Here is a 25,391-nt window from a genome sequence, read left to right on the forward strand (position 1 = left end):
TTAAAGAAAAGCCTACTTACTTTTACTACAACATGAGGCTAACATGATGGTTTTCTGACTGGATCTAAGGAGTTCCCAGTGAATAGGGACTGAATCAAAGTAGAAGATGTTGAATCCAATCCCAAGCAGACTCTTAGGAGAGCAACCAGGGAGACACAGGGGGACTTCACAGATCCTCTACTCTATTGCCAATAAATACAAGATCTCAATCAAGAAGAAACTAGAAACTCAAGTTGTTAAGGAACTAAAGAGTAGTCATATGAATGTTTTAATCTTTTGGATAGATAGAATCACAAAATTTCTCAGTTACAATGAACCTCAAAGAATGTTAAATCTACCTCTGCCTAGTTAGAAACACACAGCAAAAGTTACCGTGGTACATGGCACATATGTAAAATCAATTTAGTGTTACGTATGCTGATTTTAGGGCTGACACACATTCAGAAGAATTAGTCACCAGTACATGCAATCCACAATACAAAAATCAAACCTCCTCAGCACAAAATATCAGTCTGATTCCTAAAGATCCCAGTAAGCAAGTCTTACACCAGTGCCCATGACAACCTTCCCCTGAGGTGGCATTCTGATAGATCTCCATCAATCAGCTCTACCTTTAAGCAAACATGTAATCCTCATATCTCCAAGTACAGGGCACACAAGAATCTGTTCTTATAGTGATCCAGAAGCAGGTAGATGGCTAGACCCTCTGGTGGATTTTTTGTTTCTAGTCAAGGGTGTTTACAAATTACCTCTAAGTTCTATAAAGGAAACTCTTGAGCAAAGCTACCATTATTAGCTAATATTTGTCAATAGTTTACCAAATTTGGGGGATAGCCAGTACTAGTAGTTTGCCAAATTTGGGCAACACAAGTCATGGGTAAATTTTTAAATCAAATTTGGGGAACAAATCTCTTATTGCCAAACGATACCACTCAAGTGTACGTCTTACTATAGGGAAAAAAAAGTTACATAAAAATGACTTAGTCGCAAAATGAAGTCTTAAAACAAGATCAAGTTGTTATGCTGAGCTAACATACTGATTCCCACTATACCACTACACTTATTTGACAAGGTTTTAGCTTTGGCTTGAGGATCTCTACTAAGAAAGGAATCACTATTTCACTTATATCACTTTTGGAAATCTAATACTTTAAAAAAAATATAGGAGGCAGAGCCAAGATGAAGAAGTAAAGGCAGGGACTTGCCTGAGCTCTCTCCCCAAAGCCTACAAATATCATTAAATAATACTCTAAACAAACTATGAAGTGAAAAATCTCACAAAAAGATGGTGCAAGGCAATTTTCCAGCCAAAGACAACTTGGAATGTCGACAGAAAAAGTCTGATGCACCTGGGTGAGAATGGAGCACAGTGCAGTGCAGGCCATACCAGCCCAGCCCTGGCTCCAGTAAACCAGGAGCAGTTCTTGGGAGTGACTGAATCAGCAGCAGTAGAGGCTGTGTCTGCCTACAGACAGTAAGGGGTTGAACAACTAGTCAGGAAAAGATTGCAGGGGTCTCTTTACTAGCACCGAGGCAGAATTCTGCTGCTTTGCCAATACTCAGATCCAGGTGATGGTCCTTGTTGCAGTCCCAGGTCTAGGAAGACCACTAGCATACTAGAGCTTGCAGCACCATGGAGTGGGGACTCTCCTCACAGTTCCAGGACAGAAAAGCATGTGTATGGTCACTCACAGAACAGAGCACAGTCCAGGAAAGTATTAAGTGCATTTCTACTTAGATCAAACCACCTTAGAAGAACTGCAAACTTATAGGCCACTAGAAGTATCTAAGAAAACAGCATCACAAAATCCCTGAAACTTGGCACAGAGTGCCCTCAATCCTGGAGGCACAGCCCTAATATAACAAAGAGTTAATGGTAAAATAATAAGCTGGGGAGATGAGCAAACAACAGAAAAATATTCTGACCATGAAAAGTTACTAGAGTAACAAGGAAGATCAAAATATATACTCAGAGGAAGATAACAAAGTAAAAATTTCTACATCCAAAGTCTCCAATAAAAATTTGAATTGGTGCAGGCCATGGAAAATCTCAAAAAAGATTTTGAATATCAAGTAAGAGAGGTAGAGGAAAAATTTGGAAAAGAAATGAGAGCATTGTAAGAGAATACTGAAAAATGAATCAATAGGTAAAGGACACAAAAAATACTGAAGAAAATTACACCTTAAAAAACAGACTAGTCCAAATGGTAAGAGTGGTCTAAAAAGCCAATGAGGAGGAGAATACCTTAAAAAGCAGAGGAAGTCAAATAGAAAAAGAGGCACAAAAATTCGCTGAAGAAAAAAAAACCACCTTAAAATTAGAATTGGTCAAATGGAAATGGAGGTACAAAAGCTCACTGAAGATAATAATTCCTTAAAAATTAGAACTGAACAAATGGAAGCTAATGACTTTATGAGAAAGCAAGAAATAATAAAACAAAATCAAAAGAATGAAAAAAATAGAAGACAATATAAAATATCTCACTGGAAAAAGCAACTGAACTGAAAATTAGATCCAAGGGGGAGAATTTGAATATTACAGGATTATCTGAAAATCATGACTGAAAAAAGAGCCTAAACAGATATTATCAAGGAAAACTGCCCTGATATTCTAGAACCAGAGGGTAAAATAGTAATTGAAAAGAATACATCTGTTAGTACTGAAAGAGATCCCAAAATGGAAGCTCCCAGAAATACTATAGCCAAATCCCAGAGCTCCCAAGTCAAGGAAAAAATACCTCAAGCAGCTGGAAAGAAATAATTCAAAGCAACAGTCAGCATAACACAAGATTTAACAGCTTCTACATTAAAGGATCAGAGGGCTTGGAATATAATATTCTGTAGGGCAAAGCAGCTAGGATTGCAACCAAGAATCACCTACCTGGTAAAACTGAGTATGATCCTTGAGGGGAAAAAATAGATATTCAATGAAATAGAGGACTTTCAAAATCTCTTGATAAAAAAACTAGAGCTGAATAGAAAATTTGAGTTTCAAATACAAGACTCAAAATAACAATAAAAAGGTAAACAGGAAAAATAAATCATAAGGTACTTAATAAGGTAAAACTGGGAAGATGATACTTCTAACTTATAAGAATTTTCTCATTATTAAGGTAGTTAGGAGTATATACAGACAGCATGGACAGGTGTGAGTTCCATATAAAGTGATGATATCTGAAAATGAAATTAAGGGATAAGAGAGGAATGTACTGGGAAAAATAGAAAAGGAGAGTCAGAATGGGGTAAATTATCTCACAGAAAAGAGATAGGAAAAAGCTTGTACAGTGGAGGGGAAGATGGAGGAAGTGAGGGACAGTGACTGAACCTTACTCTCATCAGAATTGTCTCAGGAAGAAATAACATACTTAGTTGGGTATAGAACTCTACCTTACCCTACAGGAAAGTGGACAGGGAGGGGATAAGAGAATGGGGCAATAGAAGGAAGGTAGATTAGGGGAAAGAAAGAAGCAAAACACTATTGAGAAGAGATAGGGTGAAAGGAGAGAATAGACTAAATGGGGTGGGTCAGGACAGAGAAAAATATGCCTAGCAATAGTAACTGTGAAAAAAAATTGAGCAAGTTTCAAACATATAGAGAACTGAGTCAAATTATAAAAATAAGAGTCATCCCCCAATTGATAAATGATCAAAACATGTGAACAGTTGTCAGGTGAAGTAATCAAAGCTATCTATAGCCACATGAAAAATACTTAACTCACTTTTGATTGGAGAAATGCAAATTAATTCTTTTTTTTTTTAATCATGGTATAGGTTTACTTATTTTTTTTTTGAAATCATTGTTTATTTATTTAATATTTTTAGTTTACAGCATTAAATTTCACAAGAGTTTGGATTACAAATTTTCTCCCCATTTCTACCCTCCCCCCACTCCAAGATGGCATATATTCTGATTGCCCTGTTCCCCAGTCAGCCCTCCCTTCTGTCACCCCACTCCCCCCCCATCCCCTTTTCCCTTACTTTCTTGTAGGGCAAGATAGATTTCTATGCCCCATTGCCTGTATATCTTATTTCATAGTTGCATGCAAAAACTTTTTTTGGAACATCTGTTTTTAAAACTTTGAGTTCCAAATTCTCTCCCCTCTTCCCTCCCCACTCACCCTCCCTAAGAAGTCAAGCAATTCAACATAGGCCACATGTGTATCATTATGCAAAACCCTTCCACAATACTCATGTTGTGAAAGATTAACTATATTTTGCTCCTTCCTATCTTATCCCCCTTTATCCAATTGTCTCCCTTGACCCTGTCCCTCTTTGAAAGTGTTTGCTTTTGATTACCTCCTCCCCCTATCTGCCCTCCCTTCTATCATCCTCCCTTTTTATCTCCTTCCTCCTTCTTTCCTGTGGGGTAAGATACCCAAGTGAGTATGTATGTTATTCCCTCCAAAGGTCATACTGGATGAGAGCAGATTCACTCATTCCCCCTCACCTGCCACCTCTTCCCTCCCAACAGAACTGTTATTTCTTGCCACTTTTATGTGAGATAATTTACTCCATTCTATTTCTCCCTTTCTCCCTCTCTCAATATATTCCTCTCTCATCCCTTAATTTTATTTTACTTTTTTAGATATCATCCCTTCATGTTGAACTCACCATGTGCTTGCCCTCTGTCTATATATACATCTATCTATCTATCTATCTTTACTTCAGCTACCCTAATACTGAGGTCTCATGAATCATATGCCTCATCTTTCCATGTAGGAATGTAAACAATACAGTTCAGCTTTAGTAAGTCCCTTGTGATTTCTCTTTCTTGTTTACCTTTTCATGCTTCTCTTGATTCTTGTGTTTGAAAGTCAAATTTTCTATTCAGCTCTGGTCTTTTCACTAAGAAAGCTTGAAAGTCCTATATTTTATTGAAAGCCCATATTTTGCCTTGGAGCATGATACTCACTTTTGCTGGGTAGGTCATTCTTGGTTTTAATCCTAGCTCCATTGACCTCCAGAATATCATATTCCAAGCCCTTCGATTCCTTAATGTGGAAGCTGCTAGATCTTGTATTATTCTGATTATTTTTCCACAATACTCAAATTGTTTCTTTCTGGCTGCTTGCTATATTTTCTCCTTGATCTGGGAGCTCTGGAATTCAGTGCCAATATTCCTAGGAGTTTTCTCTTTGGGATCTTTTTCAGGAGATGATCGGTGGAGTCTTTCAATTTCTATTTTACCCTCAGGCTCTAGAATATTGGGACAATTCTTGATAATTTCTTGAAAGATGATATCTAGGCTCTTTTCTTGATCATGGCTTTCCAGGTCAGTGGTTTTTCCAATGAGATATTTCACATTGTCTTCCATTTTTTCCTTCCTTTTTTTCTGTTTTATCATATCTTCATTTCTCAAAAAGTCACTAGCTTTCACTTGCTCCAATCTAATTTTTAAGGTAATATTTTCTTCAGTGGTCTTTTGGACCTCTTTTTCCATTTGGCTAATTCTGCCTTTCAAGGCATTCTTCTCCTCATCGACTTTTTGGAGCTCTTTTGCCATTTGAGTTAGTCTATTTTTTAAGGTGTTGTTTTCTTAAGTATTATTTTAGGTCTTCTTTAGCAAGTATTTGACTTGTTTTTCATGGTTTTCTCACATATTCTCATTTATCTTCCCAATTTTTCCTCTACTTCTCTTTCTTTCTCAAATTCTTTTTGAGCTTTTCCATGGGCTGAGACCAATTCATGTTTTTTCTTGAAGGCTTTTGATGTAGGCTCTCTGACTTCACTGACCTCTTCTGGTTGTATGTTTTGGTCTTCTTTGCACCAAAGAAAGATTCCAAAGTGTTAGTCTGAATCTGAGTCCATTTTTGCTGCCTGGCCATGTTCCCAGCCAAGTTGCTTGACCCTTAAGTTTTTTGTTGGGGTATGACTGATTGTAGAGTATAGAGCACTTTGTTCCAAGCTTGAGGGGATGTGCTGTTGTTTTGAGAGCTATTTGTCACAGCAAGCTCTGCCACACCAGCAATCCTCCTTCCCTAAGAATCCCCAACCCGGACTGGACTCAGATCTTATGCAGGCTCTGCACTCCTGCTCTCATCCACTACTTAATTCCTCCCACCAGGTGGGCCTGCGGCTGAAAGCAACTGCAGCTGCAGTTCTGTAGCTGCACCCCGCCCCCCCCCGCCCCCCCGCTGCCCTGGGGTGGTGGTCGAAGTCGAACTCCTTTCACTTTGTCCCCACAGCTTTTCCCACTAACCTTCTCTGTTGTCTTTGGTGTTTGTGGGTTGAGAAGTCTGGTAACTGCCACAGTTCACTGATTCAGGGTGCTAGGACCTGTTCTGCCTGACTCCCAGTCCAGTTGGTCTGGGCACAGCCCACACTGGGCTCTGCTTGGCTGTGCTCCCAGCTCGCTGAATGATAGACCTTATGCAGCAACCATCCAGGCTGTCCTGGGCTGGAGCACTGGTTCCCTCTACTATTTCATGGGTTCTGCATTTCTAGAATTTGTTCAGAGCGATTTTTTATTGGTGTTTGGAGAGTCCTAGGGGAGAGCCCTAGGCAAGTCCCTACTTTCCAGCTGCCATCTTGGCTCCGACCCCCCAAATTAAAATAATTCTGAGGTACTATCTCACATATATAAGACTACCTAATGGGATAGAGAAGAAAAATTACAATTGTTGGAGTGGATGTGGGGAAAATGAGACATTAATGCACTGTTATTGGAGTTGTGAACTCATTTTACCATTTTGTATAGCACTTTGGAACTATGTCCCCAACTCTATGATACCATGCATACCCTTTGACCTTCTACCACTACTAGATCTGTATCCCAAAAGAGATTAAAACAAAATCAACAACAATGAAAAGGAAAAACCCTATATGTACAAAAATATTTATAGCAGCTCTTTTCTGGGGGCAAAAAATTGAAATTTAGGGGATGGCCATCAATTGAGGAATTGCTGAAAACATTGTGATATGTGCCTATGATGGAATACTACTGTGCTAAACGAAATGATGAGCAACATGCTTTCAGAAAAACCTGGAAAGGCTTGCATGAGCTGATGCAAAGTGAAATGTGTTATGTACAAAATAGGGTATCCAAAGAATCTTCTAGGCATCCATAGTACAGAGGAATAAAGAAAGTGAGCAGTTACAGCCAGTGATTAATTTAGCAATGCATGTGGTTGCAGAAATAAACCAGGTCGAAGGCTCTCAGTAGCCAAGGTTATTGTCCATTGATTTCCAAACAGTTAACATACAATTTGGATGGAGGGAAAACAGGAAAAACAAGATAGAGGATGAGGCACCTATTTTCTTTTTGGTGGAGAGGACCGGTAGCCACTGAGGTGACAGGGAGAGGGAAGGTAGAGGGGATCAGGAAATACTGAGGTGAGAGGGAAAGGGAGAGTTTGTGACATTCCTTAAGTTGGGTGGTCACTGGAAAGGGGAGTAACCTTGTGACTTCTCTAAAATCAAGTTATTTACAAGTAGCTGAAACTTAGCTTCACAAAATGGTGGATAAGGGCAAAATGGACTCGCTAATTCTCTTTTTAATGTCACAGGTAGAACTCTGTCCATCTCTGGGTCTATTTATAGCTGCAGCCTCTCTTCAGGTATCATTTCACCCTTATCTGCTTCAGCTAGCTCCCAAACGTTCACTGAACCCTGGTCACAGAATGGTTGAATGTGAACATTGGGAAGGACATCACTAACAATGTGCTTCAACCCATTTGTGTAAGGAGTTCCCATACTTACCAAGTGACAATTTTTGATGACATCAATCAAGTCTCTCTTCATCATCAGAGCCTATGTTCTAGAGGGACAAGTAGTTTCCCATGTTTATCAGTTTCTTGGATTTCTGAAGTTTCTATTTTTCAACCATGGAAAACTCATCTTACCAGGGATAGCTTCTGATGAAAGCTCATATCTGACTTCAAAGAGAGCTCTGACTCCTACTGGGTCCAGAACAGAGGCATGACAGAGAGAGAGAGAGAGAGAGAGAGAGAGAGAGAGAGATAGAGAGAGAGAGAGAGAGAGACAGAATGAAAGAGACAGAAAGACAAAGAGACAGACACACACAGAGAGAAAGAAAGATGCATGGGTTCTGTTCTGTACTCTATTTAGTCCCTTCTTTCCTCTAAAACCTTCTTTCCAGGGGCAGCTAGGTGGTGCAGTGAATAGAGCACCAGCTCTGGAGTCAGGAGGACCTGAGTTCAAATCTGGCCTCAGATACTTGATATTTATTAGCTGTTGGACCTTAAGCAAGTCACTTAACCCCAGTTGCCTCACCTCCCCCTTCCAAAAAAAAACACAGCTTCCTTTCCAAAGGTTTCCTCCAGGACCTTCCTCCTCCAGGTCTCCAGTGCAGCCCTTGAAGCCAATAGTCCAGAAAAGAGGTGAATGACTGGTACCCACTTCTTTGGGGCAGACTGAAGGAGATAACAAAGCTAGAGTTTGAGCACAGGGTGTGGCAGAAGGAACAGCTGTCCCACAGATACACATGCAAGTTGGCCAAACCCCAGGCCACACTTACACATCAGGAAGTTGAGAAATCGGGGCCATGTTTCCATTTTCCCCTATCCTGCAACTTCTTCAAGTCCCAGAGCTCCCAGCCCCTACCTCTGGACAAAACCTTCTCTACTCCTGTCCGATCCAGGGGTTCTTTTTGCACAAACCTCATTCAGGACAACGCAGGTAAAGAGGCACATTTACTGGAGATGGTCCATGTGAGAGTCACAGGCATGGCCTGACTGGGCCAAGAGAGCAGGGGGGCAGAAGTAGAGGACTGGTATTAATCTTCATTGTAAACAGAACTGTGGAAGGAACTGGGGAGGTTTGACTATAGTCACTGGAGAAGGGTGGAACATGAGGACTATCTTCAAGTATGAGAAGGGCTGTCAGAGGAAGCCCTAGGGACCAGGTTTGTTCTGGGAGGCCCCAGGTGAGAGAAGCAAGACCAAGGTGGGGGAAGTGTGAGGGAGGCAGAATCAGCTGAAGGAAAGGAAGAATCTCCTACGAGTCAGAATTGTTCAACCGTGGACCAGATTGCCTTGTGTGGTAGTGAGCTCATTGTCCCAGGAGGTCTTCATAGGGATGGTGGAAAACCACTCTACATTCTGACTGTCAGGAAGGACCACAGCTCTGCCTCTTTTCTCGCTGCACACTGGCTTTAGTTTCAAGAACAATGACCCGTCCATGTCCCCCACCTGGAAGAAGATAATCAACTCTCCAGGAGTGAATCCAAGTATGGAGCTGAGCTAATCCAACCGGGGTGAGTATCTGAAATGTTTCTCAGTCCTGTACAACCAGCCTGGCCCCAGGACTCCCCCATCACTGCCTTGCCCCACCCCAATCCATCCTGCACACAGCCGGCAAAGTCATTTTCCAAAAGAAACAGGAATGACCAAGTCACTCCCTTACTCCATAAACCCCAATGGCTGCCTGTTACCCCTGGGATAAAATACAGACAGCTAGTTGTGGCATTTAATACCCTTCATGACCTGGTCCCACAGTACCTTTCTTACCAGGTGATTCATAGATCCCCTTCCGATGCTCTAAGGTTTAGTCAAAAAAGGCTCTTTCCTCACACGTACTCTGTTGATGGTCTTCATGCCTTTAGAAAGATCATCTCCTATGGCTGTGATGTGCTTCTCTTGGCTTTGAACTGTCAGGCTCCTGCTCATACTCCATTTGGAAAGGAAAGTCTTTCCTGATCCCGCAACTGCTAGTGCCCTCCCTCTCATGCTAATTTGTATCTAACCACATGTGTGCATTTATTTTGTATTGATTATTTTTCAATTTATTCTGCATAAACATATATGTGTGTATTTTGGTCTCACCTGAGAGAACGGAAGCCCCCTGAGAAACTCTCTGTCATTGGATCTTCCACAGTTAGCTTAGAATCCAGCCAACGTTAAGTGATTAAGAAATGTTCGATGATGTGCATCAGACAGGACTAGTGACCCTCTCACCTGTCATCATTCACGGGTGTGCATCACCCTTTGCCACCTCTTTCACCAGACTCATAAACATAATGACCTTGCTTTTGGCCAGAAAGGGGTCTGGCGATCCCCTGCCCGATGCATCCACTCAGGATTCTGAGCCACAGGCCACCTTCCCAGTCCTCAGACTCTCTTCTCTCATGCCCATCCATTTCAGCTTCCCTCCCTTCCATGTCCCATCCTGCTCTCCCCTACCCTTGCTTCGTGCCCTCTGGAAGGCCTGTTCTGTTGTTAACAAATTGTCCTTTGCATTAGAACTTTGACTTCTGCCCTGAAATCTTTGCATACATATTTTGTATTGGCATATACTAACCTTTATTTCCCCACCCCATGGAGTGTAAGATCTATGAGGCCTGAGACCATTTCTCTTTTGTCTTTGCACCCCCAGCAAGCTGCACAGGGCAGGTCCCATAGTAAGAGATTGATAGATGGTCATTGCATTTGAATTGGGGCTTGTCTCATCTGGAAGCTGCCTGCCTCATAAGGCTCCTTATGAGGGGACCACTGAGCAATGGTCTACAAGGACTCACAGATGGCCAGCTCTGCTTCCATAGAAACCCCTCAGGTCAAGAATGAACTCGGTGGGCAGGTGCATTGCTTCAGTAAACTGCAAGCAGAGCAAAGCCTATGGCTGGCCATTGTCCAGCTAAGTAGTGCTGCCCTCAGGGTAGCCTAAATAATATGCTGTAATGGGGACTTTTAAAGATTCTGAGGCTGGGGCCTATTGTCTGCACTGAATGCCTACAATACATGTTGCCTGCTTTATAGCTCACCTAACTTGTAGTCAGGAAGACATAAATTCAAATGCTGCCTCAGATGCTTACTGAGTGTGAACCTAGGAAAGTCATTAAACTGCCTCAGTTTGCTCATCTGTGAAGTGGGAATAATATTAACAGCTACCTCTCAAGGTTGTTGTGTGGATTAAGGTGCTTGGCAAACCTGAAAGTACTAAATAATGCTAGGTGGAATTATGTTGTTTGTTGTTATCAGTCACAAAAGGGGGCGAGGCATGACTCACCCAGTAAACGTACAAAACGGATAAAATACCGTGAGTGTGTGTGACTAAGTTCTGAGGTGAGGTGTCCTGGGCACCTTCAGCCTTGGTGTCCAGTCTTGGTCCTTTCAAGGTGAAGCTCTCATGGGTGCCCCCTGGTTACTCCCTGGGAACTCCTGGTATGTTTGGTCCTGGTCCCCTTCTGCGGTCTTCAATACTAGATACATTTCATATTCCTTAGTCCTTACCAGGCTGCATTTACCTTGTGGTGGCCAGCCTCCAGATCTGCTACCTCTTCCCTTCTGCACAGTTGAGTCTGGGCAGCTCAGGACGAAGCTGAAGACCCACCATGGGCCCAACAGTCACACTCCTGATTTCCATTGGTGAGTCTCCAGGGTCAGTCCTGGGGAGGGAGGAGCATCGTGAGGAAGCCCTTGGCAGGCTGACACTGAAGGACAAGGAGGAAGCCTAAGGAAGAGACAGAACCATTGGGAACACAGCAGGAGCCCAGGGTCTGCCCCCCGGGCTCTTCCTTAATATTCTGTCCAAAGCAGACTCAGAGCTTCAGGGGTTTGGGGAAGAGCTGGGGATGGTTCAGAGTGAGCTGAAGGGGAGGCATTTATAACTTGAGCTTCTCTTACAGGGCTGTGTCTGGACTGGGCAGTGAGGGCACAGCAGGGTAAGGTATCCCCAAAATTTTATTGCCCTCCTCCTTCTCTTTGTGATAATTCAGTCTAGATAGCCATCCCCACAATAATCAGTGAGGGAAAACAAGACATCAGGATGAATGGATTGGGTTACTGGGAGTGGGGTGGAGAGTCAGGATTCAGAGCTTAAAAAAAAAACTGGGGCCAGCGGAATCCCTGGAACTCTGGATTCTATTTTCTTCTCAGACCCCCTTCCCAGGCCCACCCTCTGGGCCATCCCAAGTCCTGTGGTTTCCAAAGGAGCTGACGTGATCCTCCGGTGCCAGGGCCACCTGGGGAGTCACCGATTCCAGCTCTGGAAGGATGGAGAGCTCAGAGATGAGAGAAATACCTCCTGGCAGCAGGCAGAGTTCATGCTCAGAAATGTGGATGACTGGAGATATGCGGTAAACTACAGCTGCCGCTCTGGGCAGGGGCCCTTGTGGTCAGAGCTCAGTGAGCCCCTGGCCCTGGTGGTGACAGGTGAGGGGGACTGGTCTACACCCATCCCTGGTGGGAAGGAGGCTTGTTCTGAGAGATGAGCCCAGACCTCTCACCTACAGGGGGCACAAACCCTCAGGCTTGACTACCTGCCTCCCCTTACCACCCCCACCTCCCCTGGCTCCCCAGCTCACATTTTGGGAGCAAAGAGATTTGTGAAATCTTTTCTCTAAATAACTCTGGGGAGAGGAAAGCACATGGACCATTGTTTCCCTCTTATAGATGGGGGAACTGAGCCTGGAGAGCAGGTAAAGTGACTTGAGGTCACCTGGTCCTTTACTGTCATGGCCCAGATTTGAACACATGATGCTCACCACCAAATTCAGGGATTTTCCCATATCTGATGACCCAGCCATGATCTCTGCATTGCATCTCTCTCTGAAGACACACAGAATTTGGGAGAAGTGGCACATCCTTCTGAGGCTCTCTTTAACTGAAAAAAAAATAACTTTGCTCATTGTTTTCCTCATCTTTAAAGAACCAGACGACAACATGTCCAGTTGTCTCTGCCATGGCCATGTGATTCAATCAACACACATCATGTCCCACCAATTTTCCCTTGCTTAAACAGTTCCCCCTGCCTGTGATGCCCTTCCAACCTTCATCTGTCACTTTCCTATACATCATTAAAGCCCACGTCAGATCCTGGCTGCTCCAGGATGCTGTTACTGATTGTATTAAGTGGCAATCTCCTAACCCTTGCCCCCCCAGCATGCTACCTTCACCTCTCTCATGTGCCCACACTAGCATCAGGGTCCTTCGCTCCACCCCAGACTGCTGGCTATCTGGCCTGTGTTAGAAGGCAGCCTGCTAAAGGGGGAGGGAGCCTGGAATTGGGAGCCTGTGGCTGGGATTTAAATGGCTGTCCTAAAGGTCCTAGCTGTGTGATTGTTGGCAAGTCCCTCACCTTTTGGATCTCTGTTTTCCCTTCATGACATGAAGCCCACAGGCTGGATTATCTGAGGTCATTTGATCTCAAACACCTGTGATCCCTGAGACTGTGAGCTCCTGATGTGTAGGCAAAGATTGAGGGCAGCAGAACTAGACTAGAGCCAGTTCCTCACAAACTTTCCAGAGGGAGCCTCCATGCTCCTCTGCCAGCCCACTTCTGGCTTCACTGAAGCTTGGGTAGGGGTGGCAGTATGGGGACCTGGCTCCTTGTGTCACTTTAGGGATCCTGGCAGGGCCCTAGACCCAATCAGAGTGTCTGTCTAACCTTTCTACTCAAGACAGAGCTTTGTAAACCTCAAAGCTTAAGAGAAAGGTCTGAATTTGTCAGTGGTGGGGCATTAGGGTTCTGCCTTGTCCAGCAGGCCCAGGCTGGGCCCCTTGGAGGCGTTTGGAAGAGGGGCAGGTGGAGGAGTGGGGGAAACTCCTCTGCCCATGTTCCTTTTCCTCCCATCTCTCTGTACATCCACAACCTTCCCGGGCCCAGAACATCTTTCTGAATGTGGCCCAGGGAGCCCAGTCATCCAGCCATGAACAGGCCTATTGGACTGGACAAAGGGGCCTGGCCAAGACCCCTCCGCCCACCCTCCCCCTTCACAGCTCTCTTTCAAGGAATGATTTGAGGGCATTAGGGGGAGAGATCACTCCCTAACTTTCTTCCTTCCTCTTTTCACAGGAGCCTTCCCCAAACCCCACATTTCAAGTTCACACTACTACTCCGCAATAACCCCAGGGACAACAGTGACCATCTGGTGTTACATATCACCACAGGGACCTTCTCACCACTACAGTTTTGCCCTGCTGGAGGCAAAGAGCCTGGAGCCCTTGCAGAGACAGAGCCCTACAGGAACCCCGGCTGCTTTCTCATTTCCGTCTGTGAGGGCTGAGGACACTGGGAGTTACAGCTGTGTTTACTATAGGAAGACAGCCCCCCACATGGCGTCATGGCCCAGCCAGACCCTGGAGCTGACTGTGTCTGGTGACTGGGGATCAGAATCCTGCAAATCCCCAATTCCACCCCTCAAATAGTAACCCACAGAGCTATGGGGACAGTACAAAATCCAGGGAACTCTGAAGGGATGGTTTGGAGGGATGATAGAGGAGACCCTGGGAACCCCTCCTTTTCCACATGGACTCGGTTTAGGGACCTAGGATAGTTGGGGTGTTCCCAGCTCAAAGAAGGCCCCAGAGAAGAAAGTGAGAACAGAAGCAAGATTGCCATTTCCTCTCTCACTAAAGGGTTGTGGGTTGGGGAGGAGGCTTAAAAATAACATCTGCCCTTGACCTCTGGTGCCCTTCTTCCCTTAGGATTCCTCCCCAGGCCCACTCTGTGGGCCCAACCTGGCCTTGTGATGACCCCAGGGGCCAATATCACTTTCTGGTGCTCAAGGCCCAAGATGTCTTCCCTTGGAGAGGTGATTTTCACTCTGTGGAAGGCTGGGACCCAGGAGCCCTTACAGCAGCAGATCTCAGCACATCTCTGGACTAGCTTCCTCCTCCCACCTGTGAGACCTGAGAACACTGGGAGCTACAGCTGTACTTACATGGTACAGACAGCGTCTGCTAGAGGATCAGAGCACAGTGAGGCCCTGGAGCTGGTCGTGCCAGGTGAGGGGGGTGTGTCCGCCCCACAGTAACTCTGAGGATGATTCCTCTGCTCTCTGCCCAGAATGGGGCCTCACAGAGACAAGACCAGGTGTCTACACAGCCAGCTGTGCCCTTGTGCCTGGCAGGGCTCTGGGGCCTTGGAAGACATGAGGCATTTCTATTGTGATCTAGAATCTGGGGAAGAAAGGTGATGGTGGGGAGTGAGTTGGGTGTTAGGAAGAGAATCAAAGAGACCCAGAGCTGAAAGGGGCCTTGGAGGTTCTTGAGGCCAAACCCTCCCCTTCCCAATGAGCAATGTGAGGCCCAGAGAGAAAGGATTGTCCAAGGTCACTCCACAAGTGACTGAGCCTGGAAATGAACCTGAGCCTTCTCCCTCCTGGACCATGATCTGAGCCCTGGTTTTAGGCCAAGCCTAAAATCATGATTTTCTCTTTTAGGAGTCATCAGAGGCCCAAGACCATAGGTTGGGTGATCATTTTAGATTACTAGGTTGCTAGAGCAGGAATGTGCTAAGAGATCTTCTAGTATACCACCCTCATTTACAGAGGAGATAACTGAGACTCAGACAGGGCCAGTGACTGGACCCAGTCATACAGGGACTCAGAGGCAAAGCAGTGAATTGACCCATGTGTCCTGACTCCCAGCCCCATGTTCTTCCTCTCACAGGATCTCTCCCCAAGCCTTCCCTCTCAGCCCTCCCAGGACTTGTGGTGGAGCCTGGGATGCACGTGATTCTCCAGTGCCGGCAGCCTCCTAAGACATTCCTCAATAGCCTGACATTCACTTTGCTGAAGGTGGGGACCCCTCAGCCCTTGCAGAGCCAGAGCCCAGCTGGGACCTCAGCTGACTTTCCTCTTCTCTCCATGAGGGCCCAGGATGCTGGCAACTATAGCTGTGTCTACCATGAGAGGATGGCTCCACACCAGGTGTCTGATGCCAGTGAGGTCCTAGAGATCTGGGTGACAGGTGAGGGTGTGTCCAGATTCCCAGGATATAAAGTAGAACACTGGGAGTCAGTATTAAGAGACGGCCTAGGAAAGGCATACTGTCTGGGGCTCTTTTGAGCATCATAAGGTAGAAGTTGTGGGGTCCACCCCTATGTGTTTGGAGGGTACAGGTAGAAGGTTGGACCAACTGAGGAGCTACTCCAAAGTCAAGGGAGAAGGACCGAGGGAAGAACACCTTCTTTGTTTCTTAATAACCCCAGAAAATATCCGAAGTTTAGCACTCATCTCGCTCAAGGGAAGGAGACTTAGCAAAAAGAATGACCAAAGAGCCAATGAAAGTAATCGCTAAGGGTCAGGGGTTCTTCAGGGCCCTTCTATCTCCTAACTCCCCCACCCCAATGGGGAAGGGTCTTTGAGGATTTCTTATCTTTGTTTGCATTTCCAGATGCACTTCCCAAGCCTTCCCTGATAGCCTGGCCTGGTCCAGATGTTGCCTCAGGGGCTAACATGACCCTGCTGTGTCAGGGGCCTTCATGGAGTACTAGATTTATTCTCCACAAGGAGGGGAGCATGGATACTCCTCAAGATGTGTCCCAGTTCTCTTTGACCCATGTGACCCCCAAGGACTCTGGAAATTACAGCTGCAGGTATCAGCCTGGCACCAATGGCAGCCTCTGGACACAACCCAGTGACCCTCTGAAGATCACAGTGAGAGGTGAGAGGAAGAAACCCACAAGACCCACTTCAGAGTGCCAACAATCACTCTGTGCCTCATCGTTACAAAGAGATGAAACCAAGGCCTTGGCTCTGGGCTAGAGACACAGAATGAGACAATGGACACTTTGACACTGTCCTCAGTTCCAGGCCCATAGGGACCAAGGGTGTGACTTAGGACATAACTTTCCTCCCATCTTTCCCTATGACCCACATACCTCCATCCTGGTTTTGGATTTCTCATCCTAATTCTAAGGAATGAGACTTCTCTGAGCAGGATTTCTGCCACACTGTGTGATGCTGGGGTGATGGGTGATGGAGAAAATTCAGGGACAATTATAGGTAAAAGGTGGGAGTCCTCTCAGGAGAGTGATTGATGAGGAGTCTTATCTCTCCCCCACCCCAGCTTCAGTGCCCAGTAACACCCTCCTCATCACCCTCAGCTGTGTCTCCTTCCTCCTCGTCTGCCTTCTCCTGCTGGCAATCTTCTGCCATCGATCCATCTGTATAGGTGAGTTTGGGGGAGAGGAGTAAAGCCTCTTGAACTCCATTGCCTCCTTCAGGAACTTCCCTGATATTATCTCTTTTTTCCATGTTTCTCTCAGCAGGAGCCTTGCACAGAGACAACCTTAAGAGGTAAGAAGACTCAGCTTCTACTACAGTAGTCCCCTGGTTCTTTCTTCTGATGTATCCCTGGCTCCTCTGCACTGGATAGAGTGCTTGGTGGGGAGAAGATACTCAGGGAAGCTCCTAGAGTGACCTCTGTCTTCTTGTTTTATTTCCTTCCCCTCTCCCTACAGATTCTTCTGCTGCCCTTGTCTTCCTCAAGGTGTCTGCTTGCCCCATCATGCAGAGGCCCCCAGAGATGAGGCACTATGTAAGTTATGTGATTGGGAAGGGGCCAGGGAAAGGCATCATCATCGTCTGAGATACTTAAGCTATCTAAGCAAGAAGGAGGCATTGGTCTTAGAAGCTGGGGGAATGATGGAACCTTTTCTCTACCTCAGATACAGAAGTGGCCAAGGAGAGACCAAGCGAACCATCGGTGAGTTAGTCCTGTCCTGTCCTCCACCTGGGGGAGGAACCTGTCTTGTCTTTGACCCCAACCTCTAACCACAAGCTATGGGCACAGGATTGGACCACTTATTAATCACTTTCCTATTAATTTATCTCCTACCCCAAGGCAGGGATTGCCAACTGGGGATCCATGAATTTTTTGTTGTTGGGGTTGTTTTTTAAATATTTCAGTACTTGTACTTCAATATCAGTCCTCTCCTTGATAATTCTATGGAGTTCACTTTGTCTAATTAAAATCATGAGATTGAGAAGGCATCTGTAGATTTCAATAGACAGGTTGTTGAAGCTATCATAACACATGAAAAAAATTGGGAACTCCTATTCCGATATCACTCACTGTTCCCTCACCCTTGTATTTCTCCTTCAGGTCTCTAATTCTAAAGACCCCGAGGGAGTGACCTATGCTCATCTGAACCTAAGAACCTTGAATAAGAGGCAAGCAGACCCCAAGGAGACACCCATAGAGCCCACAGTCTATGCCACTGTCTCCTTAGACTGAGAGTTTGGGTACCTTTCCAAAGGAAATTCTCTCCCTCTTTGCTTCTCCCTCCATTTCATCTGTTCACTAGTACATCTTCCTCAGATTCCCCTAGTTGAGGAGCCATGATGCCTATTGGGGATATCCATTTTGGTCTAGAGGTGTACAGACCAAGCGCATCTGTCTGTTGTGATGAGAAACATGTAACATATATCATGAGAAGTTTGCGGAAGTCCATAACAGTTGTGACAAACAGGAAAAGGCTTCTGCATTAGATGGGATTGAAGCTGAGTTTTAAAGGAAATCATGTGAACTAAGAGTCAAATTGGAGGAAGGATAACAGTCCAGGAATGGGGGACATCCAGGACAAAAGCCTGGAGCTAGGAAACTATTTCATGTAAAGATAAAAATAAAAATAAATCAGCCAATGTGGCTGGCTCATGGAGTGAGGAGAAGGCAATAAAGTGTTAAAATGATTGGAAAAGTAAGAAGTCACTCAGGCTCAAACTCCCAAATTAAGAGGGAGGGAGGGAGGGAGGGAAAAGAGAGAGAGAGAGAGAGAGAGAGAGAGAGAGAGAGAGAGAGAGAGAGAGAGAGAGAGAGAGAGAGAGAGAGATTATTATGTTTTTGTACTTTGTGCCCATTGCCTCTCAGTCACAAGTTGGGTACTATGTTTCATCAGAGGTCTTCTGAAGGCATGGTTGCTTATTGCACTGTTCAGAGTTCTTAAATCTTGTGATTTTTTTTTCCTTTACAATGTTTTCCTTGCATAAATTATCCCGGCTATTCTCCCTTTAATCTGCATCAGTTCATACTACCCAATGTACTCTCAAATCATCTCATTTGCAGTTCTTCATAGTGCAATTTCACTTCTTCATTTTCATTTCCTGCTTGTGGAGCTATTCCCCAACTGTCTAAATTAGGATGCCCCCCACCCCGTTATGTTCTTATTCTTTGCTTTTCCATTTATTAGTCTTTTCTTCAGGAGTTGGAAGATAGGTTTACTAATGAATATATTCCCTCCTATTATCCTCCCCTTATCCATTCCACCCAAATACCTGCTTATTTATCTATTGATTTTGATGAGTTTCTACACCATAAGCATGTATTGAACCCTTATTTGTACACTTAGGTAAAAACGAGCTTCATGTGACGCGCACTCCCCCACTTCTTTCTATGTGTTTGCATACTCTTTTCTCACGTACACCGAATATGAGGAATAACAGTCCCCTCCTAACTCATGTCTACATTAATACATTCTTTCTACCCTCACTTTTCTTCTGCCTCTTAAAACCATTCAAACATCTTGCATCCAAGTCCTGTGGTTTCTTATTTAACTCTGAGTATCTTTTAAATTCATTAAGCTGCTGAAGGGGCACTTCTTTCTTTCCTTCCCTCTTTAATGTTAGAGATGGTAGAGTGAGAGCTAGGAACTTTGCCTCAGCTCCCCCAAAACCACTTCCACAATGACCAAGAAAATGTGTAAAACAAAAGTCTGAGAAAGAAAACCAAGAAAAATCATGGAAGGGGGACATTTTTTTCCAGTATGGGAATCAAGGAATATTAGCTCTCCATCATCATAAAGCTCTTTCCAATTACTCAAGTAAATTTTGATGTTTCTCTTTACTCTTGCGTCACTACTCAAATGTTGTTATTGTTGTATTTTATGTTTTTTCCCATTCCATGCCATTGAAGTCCCCCCCCTTTTTTTCCTTTATAGCAATATACTCAGCTTGAAAAAGTAATTCTGAGTTTTAAGGTCAAAAATTTTTTGAGTATTTTATTTGAAAATTTGTTTTCATTTCGAATTGAAGCTCCTAGGTCTTTTGTGATCGAGACTGTGATTCTTCTTTGGTAATTCAAGATCTTCTTTCTTTCTTGTTTGTGTTTTATTTATTTTATTTTTAATTTATAGGAGAAAACAAGCATTTCTGTAATAGTATAATAAAAAGATGACTTCACATGAAACTACAAATCTATTGTGTACAACTTGCTATTCCTTTTAACTATATAATAAAGTTGTTATGTAAGTTTTTTTCTTTTTTCCCTTCCCCTCCACAGAGATGGCTACTATTAGACATAAATAGGCATATATGTACACACACCCGCAATCATTCTATAACACTTCTTTTATCAGTTCTTTCTCTGGATGCAGATAGTGTCTTTCTTCACATGTTCTTTGTAGTTAATTTGAGTATTTATAAGACTCAAAATACCTTATTCTCTAAAAGTTGTTCTTAAAACAATATTGCTTTTACTGTGTACAATTTTCTCTTTGTTCTGCTCATTTCACTCTTCATTATTTCATTCAAGTCTATCCATGTTTTTCTAAGATCATCGAGCTCATCATTTCTTATAGCATATTAGCATTCAATCACAATCATAGAAGACAACTGTTCATCCATCCCCCCACACATTCCACATATATACACATGTACATACACGTATGTGTATACATATATGCTCATACATATGTACTGTATATGTATATGTGTTTATGTATATATAAGCATATATATTTATATGTGTATACATACACATATATAAACACATACATATGTCATTTGATATTGGTAAGTGTTGTTTTCGGTTTACTCATCTCTCCCATCTGAATTCCCTAGGTAAGGCTCTGGGCCAGATCAGGTTCTATGCCATGCTGTACTTGTGGGATGGGGTAGTCAGTTCTGCTTGCTTTCACCCAGGGCACCACAGGTTTCTTTACTGACTTTGACTTCCTAGGGTTAAGCTTCTTTGGATATTTGAAGCTCAGAGGATTGTATATGAAGGACCTTTATAATATCAGTACAGATTTCTAGAGGCATCAGATCACTTAGAAACCTAGGCTGTTCTTATTACTGCCTATACAGTTCTACAGCCTGCATTTTCCCAGAGTTCCAAAGTCCCCACCCTGAGGCATTTGGCACCCTTGGTCTTTCTGGGGTGAAGGTTTCCATTCCTGCAGCCTCTGGACACAGAGACTTTCAGTCTACATATGCCACTGGCTTGAGTCTGGTTGTGCTATTAGTCAGTCATAAAAGTTTTTTAAGGACCTATGTACCAAGCACTGTGAAAAGCACTGAGGATACAAATATGAAATAGAAAGACAGTCCATTCAAAGAGTGTATAATCCAATGGTGGAAGAAAACAGAAAAGGAAGCTGAAAGCATGGGATGAAGAGAAGCAGCCAGCTGAAGAATGTACCTGGTGCAGCAACACACTGGATTCCAGTCCAAGGACTGAAAACTAGTGGGAAATGAAGAAATGGTAAATCTGGAAGCCCTCTTTAAATAGAGATTTGGGGAGGGGTTTTTGATCTACCTTCCAGCTCTCCAATCAGAGGGGCAAAGAACAGAATGCTCACTTGTAATTTGTACCCAAACTGATGTACTCTTCCAGGATGGTCAGTTTCCTGATGAGGAGTTTTCCTTATCATTTGATCCAAGGAAGGAGAGCTAGTGATAGAAGGATTCTGGCTTGTTTGCCTCTATCCATGTTGATTTTACTGCCATCCACTTTTCCAATTGCTGTAGAATCCTGGTGGAACTTTTTGATTCAGATGATAGGTAATATTTTGGATTTGATCAAATACAAAAGTGAAGCATTCAGCCTTTACTAAGATACTGATACTTTATTGACTAGCCAGTAAATAATTGAAGGCCATGTGGTTCTGTAACTTCACTTTGTTCGTATTATTTACAAATCAATTCATCAATGTCAGTATGTCAAAAGACATTGACGAAATTAGCTGTTACCCTCTTTAAAGGAAAAAAATGGTGAGTAGACAAGAGGTCAGTGGCCAGAGGAGAAGGGTGATCATTTCTTACATGAAGTAAGGTTAGAGAAAATCCCCAGAGCCAAGAAATGGGGCTATTTATGGAGTAGTCAGGAGACTTGTGTTACTGGATCAAAGGGTATGTGTAAAAGGGTGGAGCCAATGTTAGAAAAGGCAGGAATTGACACAAACTCTTCCAAATTCACCTCCAAGCAGCTATGAAATGATGCCTCAACCTGGAATAGACTTCCGGGAGCACAGATGGTGGAAAAATGGAAATTGCCAAAACTCTTTCATATTGACCTCCAAACAACCATAAAATATCACCCCAAAACAAATCTTGAAGAGAACCATGAAATAATGGGGTGAAATAATCTATGAGTCCAAGAAACTTGGAAGATTGGCAGGAAAGATCTATCTCACTAAGGCAGAAGAAGAGCACAGTCCAGGACAGGAAATATCCCAGTAAGACAGCAGCAAGTCCCACCTCACCCAACCTGTGGTAGATCTTGAGTCTCAATGTCATGGGGCAGACAAACACCAACACCAGAACACCCTAGGAGCCTCAGCATAGCCAGGGGAATTGAAAGACTCCAGCTCTGAGAACTACAACATGCTTCAGCATAGCTTCAGGCAAGAAGGCAGCCTCCTGAGATCAGATCTCTACATGATTCGGTGTAGCCTCAGGGAAAAACAGAAACACCCCACCAACCTCAGCATACCTTAGACACCACTGCTAATACCCCAGCCCAGCAACAGATAAGCTTACAGACCCATATAGCCTCCAGCAGCACCAGCCACTGCCCACTCCACTCTGTCAGTACAGCACCAGATACGAGGGTCCCACATGGGCCTCAGGGCAACTTCAGTGAAGCACCAGATAAAATATCATGGCCTGAAGTTGCTGGCACAAGAAGCCTTGGAGAGCACCTTCCACCCCAGGAGCAGAGCTCAAATTTAAAGGAAAGAAAAAAAGCCAAAAAAATATAAGCAAACAACAACAATAACAAAAAGAATCAGACCATAGAAAGTTATAATGGTGACAGGGAAGATCAAAATACAAGCTCAGAAGAGGACAACAATGCAAAGATAACTCAGGGAAAACTCTGAAAGAAAAATTCGAAGTGGCCTCAAGCCTAGAAAGAAATCATGAAGGAGCTCAAAAAGGAGCATAAAATCATATGAGACGTAGAAGAAAAATTGGTAAAAGAAAAGATTGATGCAAGAGAATTATGAAAAGAGTCAACAGTTAGAAAAAGAAAACAACTGCTTAAAAAGTAGAATTGTCCAAACGGAAAAGGAAAAAAAATCCACTGAAGAAAATAAGTCCTTAAAGAGTAGAATTGGAAGTGATGGGAGGCAGAGACAAGATAGTGGCTTGAAAACAGGGACTCTCTTAAGCTCTCCTTCAAATCCCTCAAAACACCTGTAAAAAATGACTCTAAACAAATTTTAGAGCTACAGGACTCACAAAATAACAGAGAGAAACAAATCTCCAGCCCAAGATGGCCTGGGTAGTAACTGGGAAGGGTTTATCCCACTGTTGTAGGAGCAGAGCACAGCCCAATGTGGGCCTTGGCAGGACAAACCAGGCACAGAGTAGACCAGGTGGAGCAGACTTTGGGGCCCTGAATCACTGAACTGTGGCAGTTACCAGACTTCAAAACCCACAGACACCAAAGACAACTGAACAGGTCAGTGGGAAAGCTGCTGAATCTGGGTGAGGGGAGTGCATGATCTGGCTGAAGCCCCAGGGCAGCAGAAGTGGCTGCAGTGGTGGTGGCAGTGGCAGCAGCAGCAATAGCAACAGTAGCAGCAGCAGCAGCAACAGCATCAGCAGTGACGGTTGCTTCTGCACCTGGCCCACAAATAGTGGGGGGAATCAAGAGGTTGATCAAAGCAGGAGTTCTGGGATCTCTTTGCTGGCACTGAGGCAAGGTTCCCTTGCTTTTTTTTGGATCTGGGTCATGTTCCTGCTTGGCGGTTGTTAGGGGAGAGGAGCATTGGTGTGGCTGAGCTTTGTAGTGGCTGTGGAGAGGGAGTCTTCCTGGTGGTCACACAGCAGAAAACAGTGTCTGCACTCACAGACTCACAGACCAGAGCACAGGCTAGGAGAGGAGCATCACACCACCTCAGAGTAGAATTAGCTCTCAAAACATCAGCACAAAACCCCTGAAGCTTAGGACAAAGCAATGTACACTCTGAAAGCAGTCACACTCTGACAAAAAAACTCAAAAATCATGTAACTGGCTGGGAAAGGAGCAAGCAGCATAAAAGGACTCAGACTACAGGATCTTTATTTGATGACAAAGAAAATCAAAACATTCAGCAGAAGAAGACAACAAAGTCAAAGATCCTATATCAAAAGCCTCCAAGAAAAACATGAACTGGTCTCAGGCCATGGAAGAGCTCAAAAAGGATTTGGAAAAGCAAGTATGAGAAGTAGAGGAAAAATTGGGACCACAAATGAGAGCGATGCAAGAAAACCATGAAAAACAATTCAATGACTTGCTAAGGGAGACTCAAAAAAATACTGAAGAAGATAATACCTTAAAAATAGACTAACCCAAATGGCAAAAGAACTCCAAAAACTGAATGAGGAGAATGCCTTAAAAGGCGGAATTATCCAAATGGAAAAGGAGGTCCAAAAGACCACTGAAGAAAATACTACCTAAAAAATTAGATTGGAGCAAGTGGAAGCTAGTGACTTTGTGAGAAATCAAGAAATTACAAAACAGAATGAAAAGAACAGAAAAATGGAAGACAATGTGAAATATCTCATTAGAAAAACCACTTACCTGGAGAATAGATCCAGGAGAGACAATTCAATAAATTATTGGACTACCTGAAAGTCATGGCCAAATAAAAAGAGAGCCTAGACATCATCTTTCTAGAAATTGTCAAGGAAAACTGCCCTGATTTTCCAGAGCAAAAGGGTAAAATAGAAATTAAATGGGTCCACCTATCACCTCTTGAAAAAGATTCCAAAAGGAAAACTCCTAGTAATATCGTAGCCAAATTCCAGAGTTCCCAGGTCAAGGAGAAAATATTGCAAGCAGCCAGAAAGAAACAATTTGAGTATTGTGGAAACACTATCAGAATAACACAAGATCTAGAAGCTCCTACGTTAAGGGATTGAAGGGCTTAGAATACGGTATCCCAGAAGTCAAAGGAACTAGGACTAAAACCAAGAATCAGCTACCCAGCAAAACTGAGTATAATTCTCCAGGGCAAAAAATATGGATTTTCAATAAAATAAAGGACCTTCAAGCATTCTGGATGAAAAAAAAGAACAGGTGAATAGAAAAATTTGACTCTAAAATACAAGAATCAAGAGAAGCAGGAAAGACAAACCATAAGGACTTATGAAAGTTGAATGGACCATGTTGTTTAAATTACTACATGGAAAGTTGATATTTGTAACTCATGAGACATTTCTCAGTATTAGGGTAGTTGAAGGGAATATATATATATATATATATATATATATATATATATATATATATATATATATATATATATGGCACAGGCTGAGTTGAATATGAAGGAATAATATGTAAAAAAATGTATTAAGGGGCTATAGAGGAATATATGGGAAGGAGAAAGGCAAAGATAGAATGGGACGAATTATCTCAAATAAAAGTGGCAAGAAATAGCAGTTAAAATAGAAGGGAATTGGGGCAGGTGAAAGGGAATGAGTGAACCTTGCTCTCACTGGATTT

At 43.6% G+C, this 25,391-nt stretch overlaps 1 protein-coding gene across 5 annotated transcripts; it reads left to right on the forward strand.

Moving 5' to 3' along the window:
• Nucleotides 1–8,549: 8,549 nt before the first annotated feature.
• LOC118835532 (immunoglobulin superfamily member 1-like) lies at nucleotides 8,550–18,403 on the forward strand. 5 transcript variants are annotated; one of them, XM_036742725.1, is made up of 15 exons: nucleotides 8,550–8,637; nucleotides 9,117–9,214; nucleotides 11,180–11,321; nucleotides 11,582–11,617; nucleotides 11,832–12,107; nucleotides 13,750–14,052; nucleotides 14,382–14,681; nucleotides 15,348–15,475; nucleotides 15,557–15,647; nucleotides 16,074–16,343; nucleotides 16,749–16,853; nucleotides 16,948–16,978; nucleotides 17,143–17,219; nucleotides 17,350–17,387; nucleotides 17,787–18,403. In XM_036742725.1, the coding sequence occupies exons 3-15, from the start codon at nucleotides 11,288–11,290 to the stop codon at nucleotides 17,916–17,918; spliced, it is 1,821 nt and encodes a 606-aa protein (XP_036598620.1). In that variant the 5' UTR covers nucleotides 8,550–8,637; nucleotides 9,117–9,214; nucleotides 11,180–11,287; the 3' UTR covers nucleotides 17,919–18,403. The 5 variants fall into 5 exon arrangements, with proteins under 5 accessions (XP_036598620.1, XP_036598617.1, XP_036598616.1 ...); XM_036742722.1 differs by having other exon boundaries at nucleotides 9,071–9,214; nucleotides 15,348–15,647; XM_036742721.1 differs by having other exon boundaries at nucleotides 15,348–15,647.
• The last annotated feature ends 6,988 nt before the right edge of the window (nucleotides 18,404–25,391 follow it).

Source organism: Trichosurus vulpecula, chromosome 2 (genome assembly GCF_011100635.1).
Source record: "Trichosurus vulpecula isolate mTriVul1 chromosome 2, mTriVul1.pri, whole genome shotgun sequence".
NCBI lineage: Eukaryota > Metazoa > Chordata > Mammalia > Diprotodontia > Phalangeridae > Trichosurus > Trichosurus vulpecula.

Bases quoted from the DNA above. Each gene is read 5' to 3' on its own strand.
- LOC118835532 (XM_036742722.1), top strand. From the start codon at position 11,288: ATGGGCCCAACAGTCACACTCCTGATTTCCATTG. The intron at 12,108-13,749 runs GTGAGGGGGACT...CTCTTTTCACAG, and splicing joins CCTGGCCCTGGTGGTGACAG to GAGCCTTCCCCAAACCCCAC. The intron at 16,854-16,947 runs GTGAGTTTGGGG...TGTTTCTCTCAG, and splicing joins CCATCGATCCATCTGTATAG to CAGGAGCCTTGCACAGAGAC.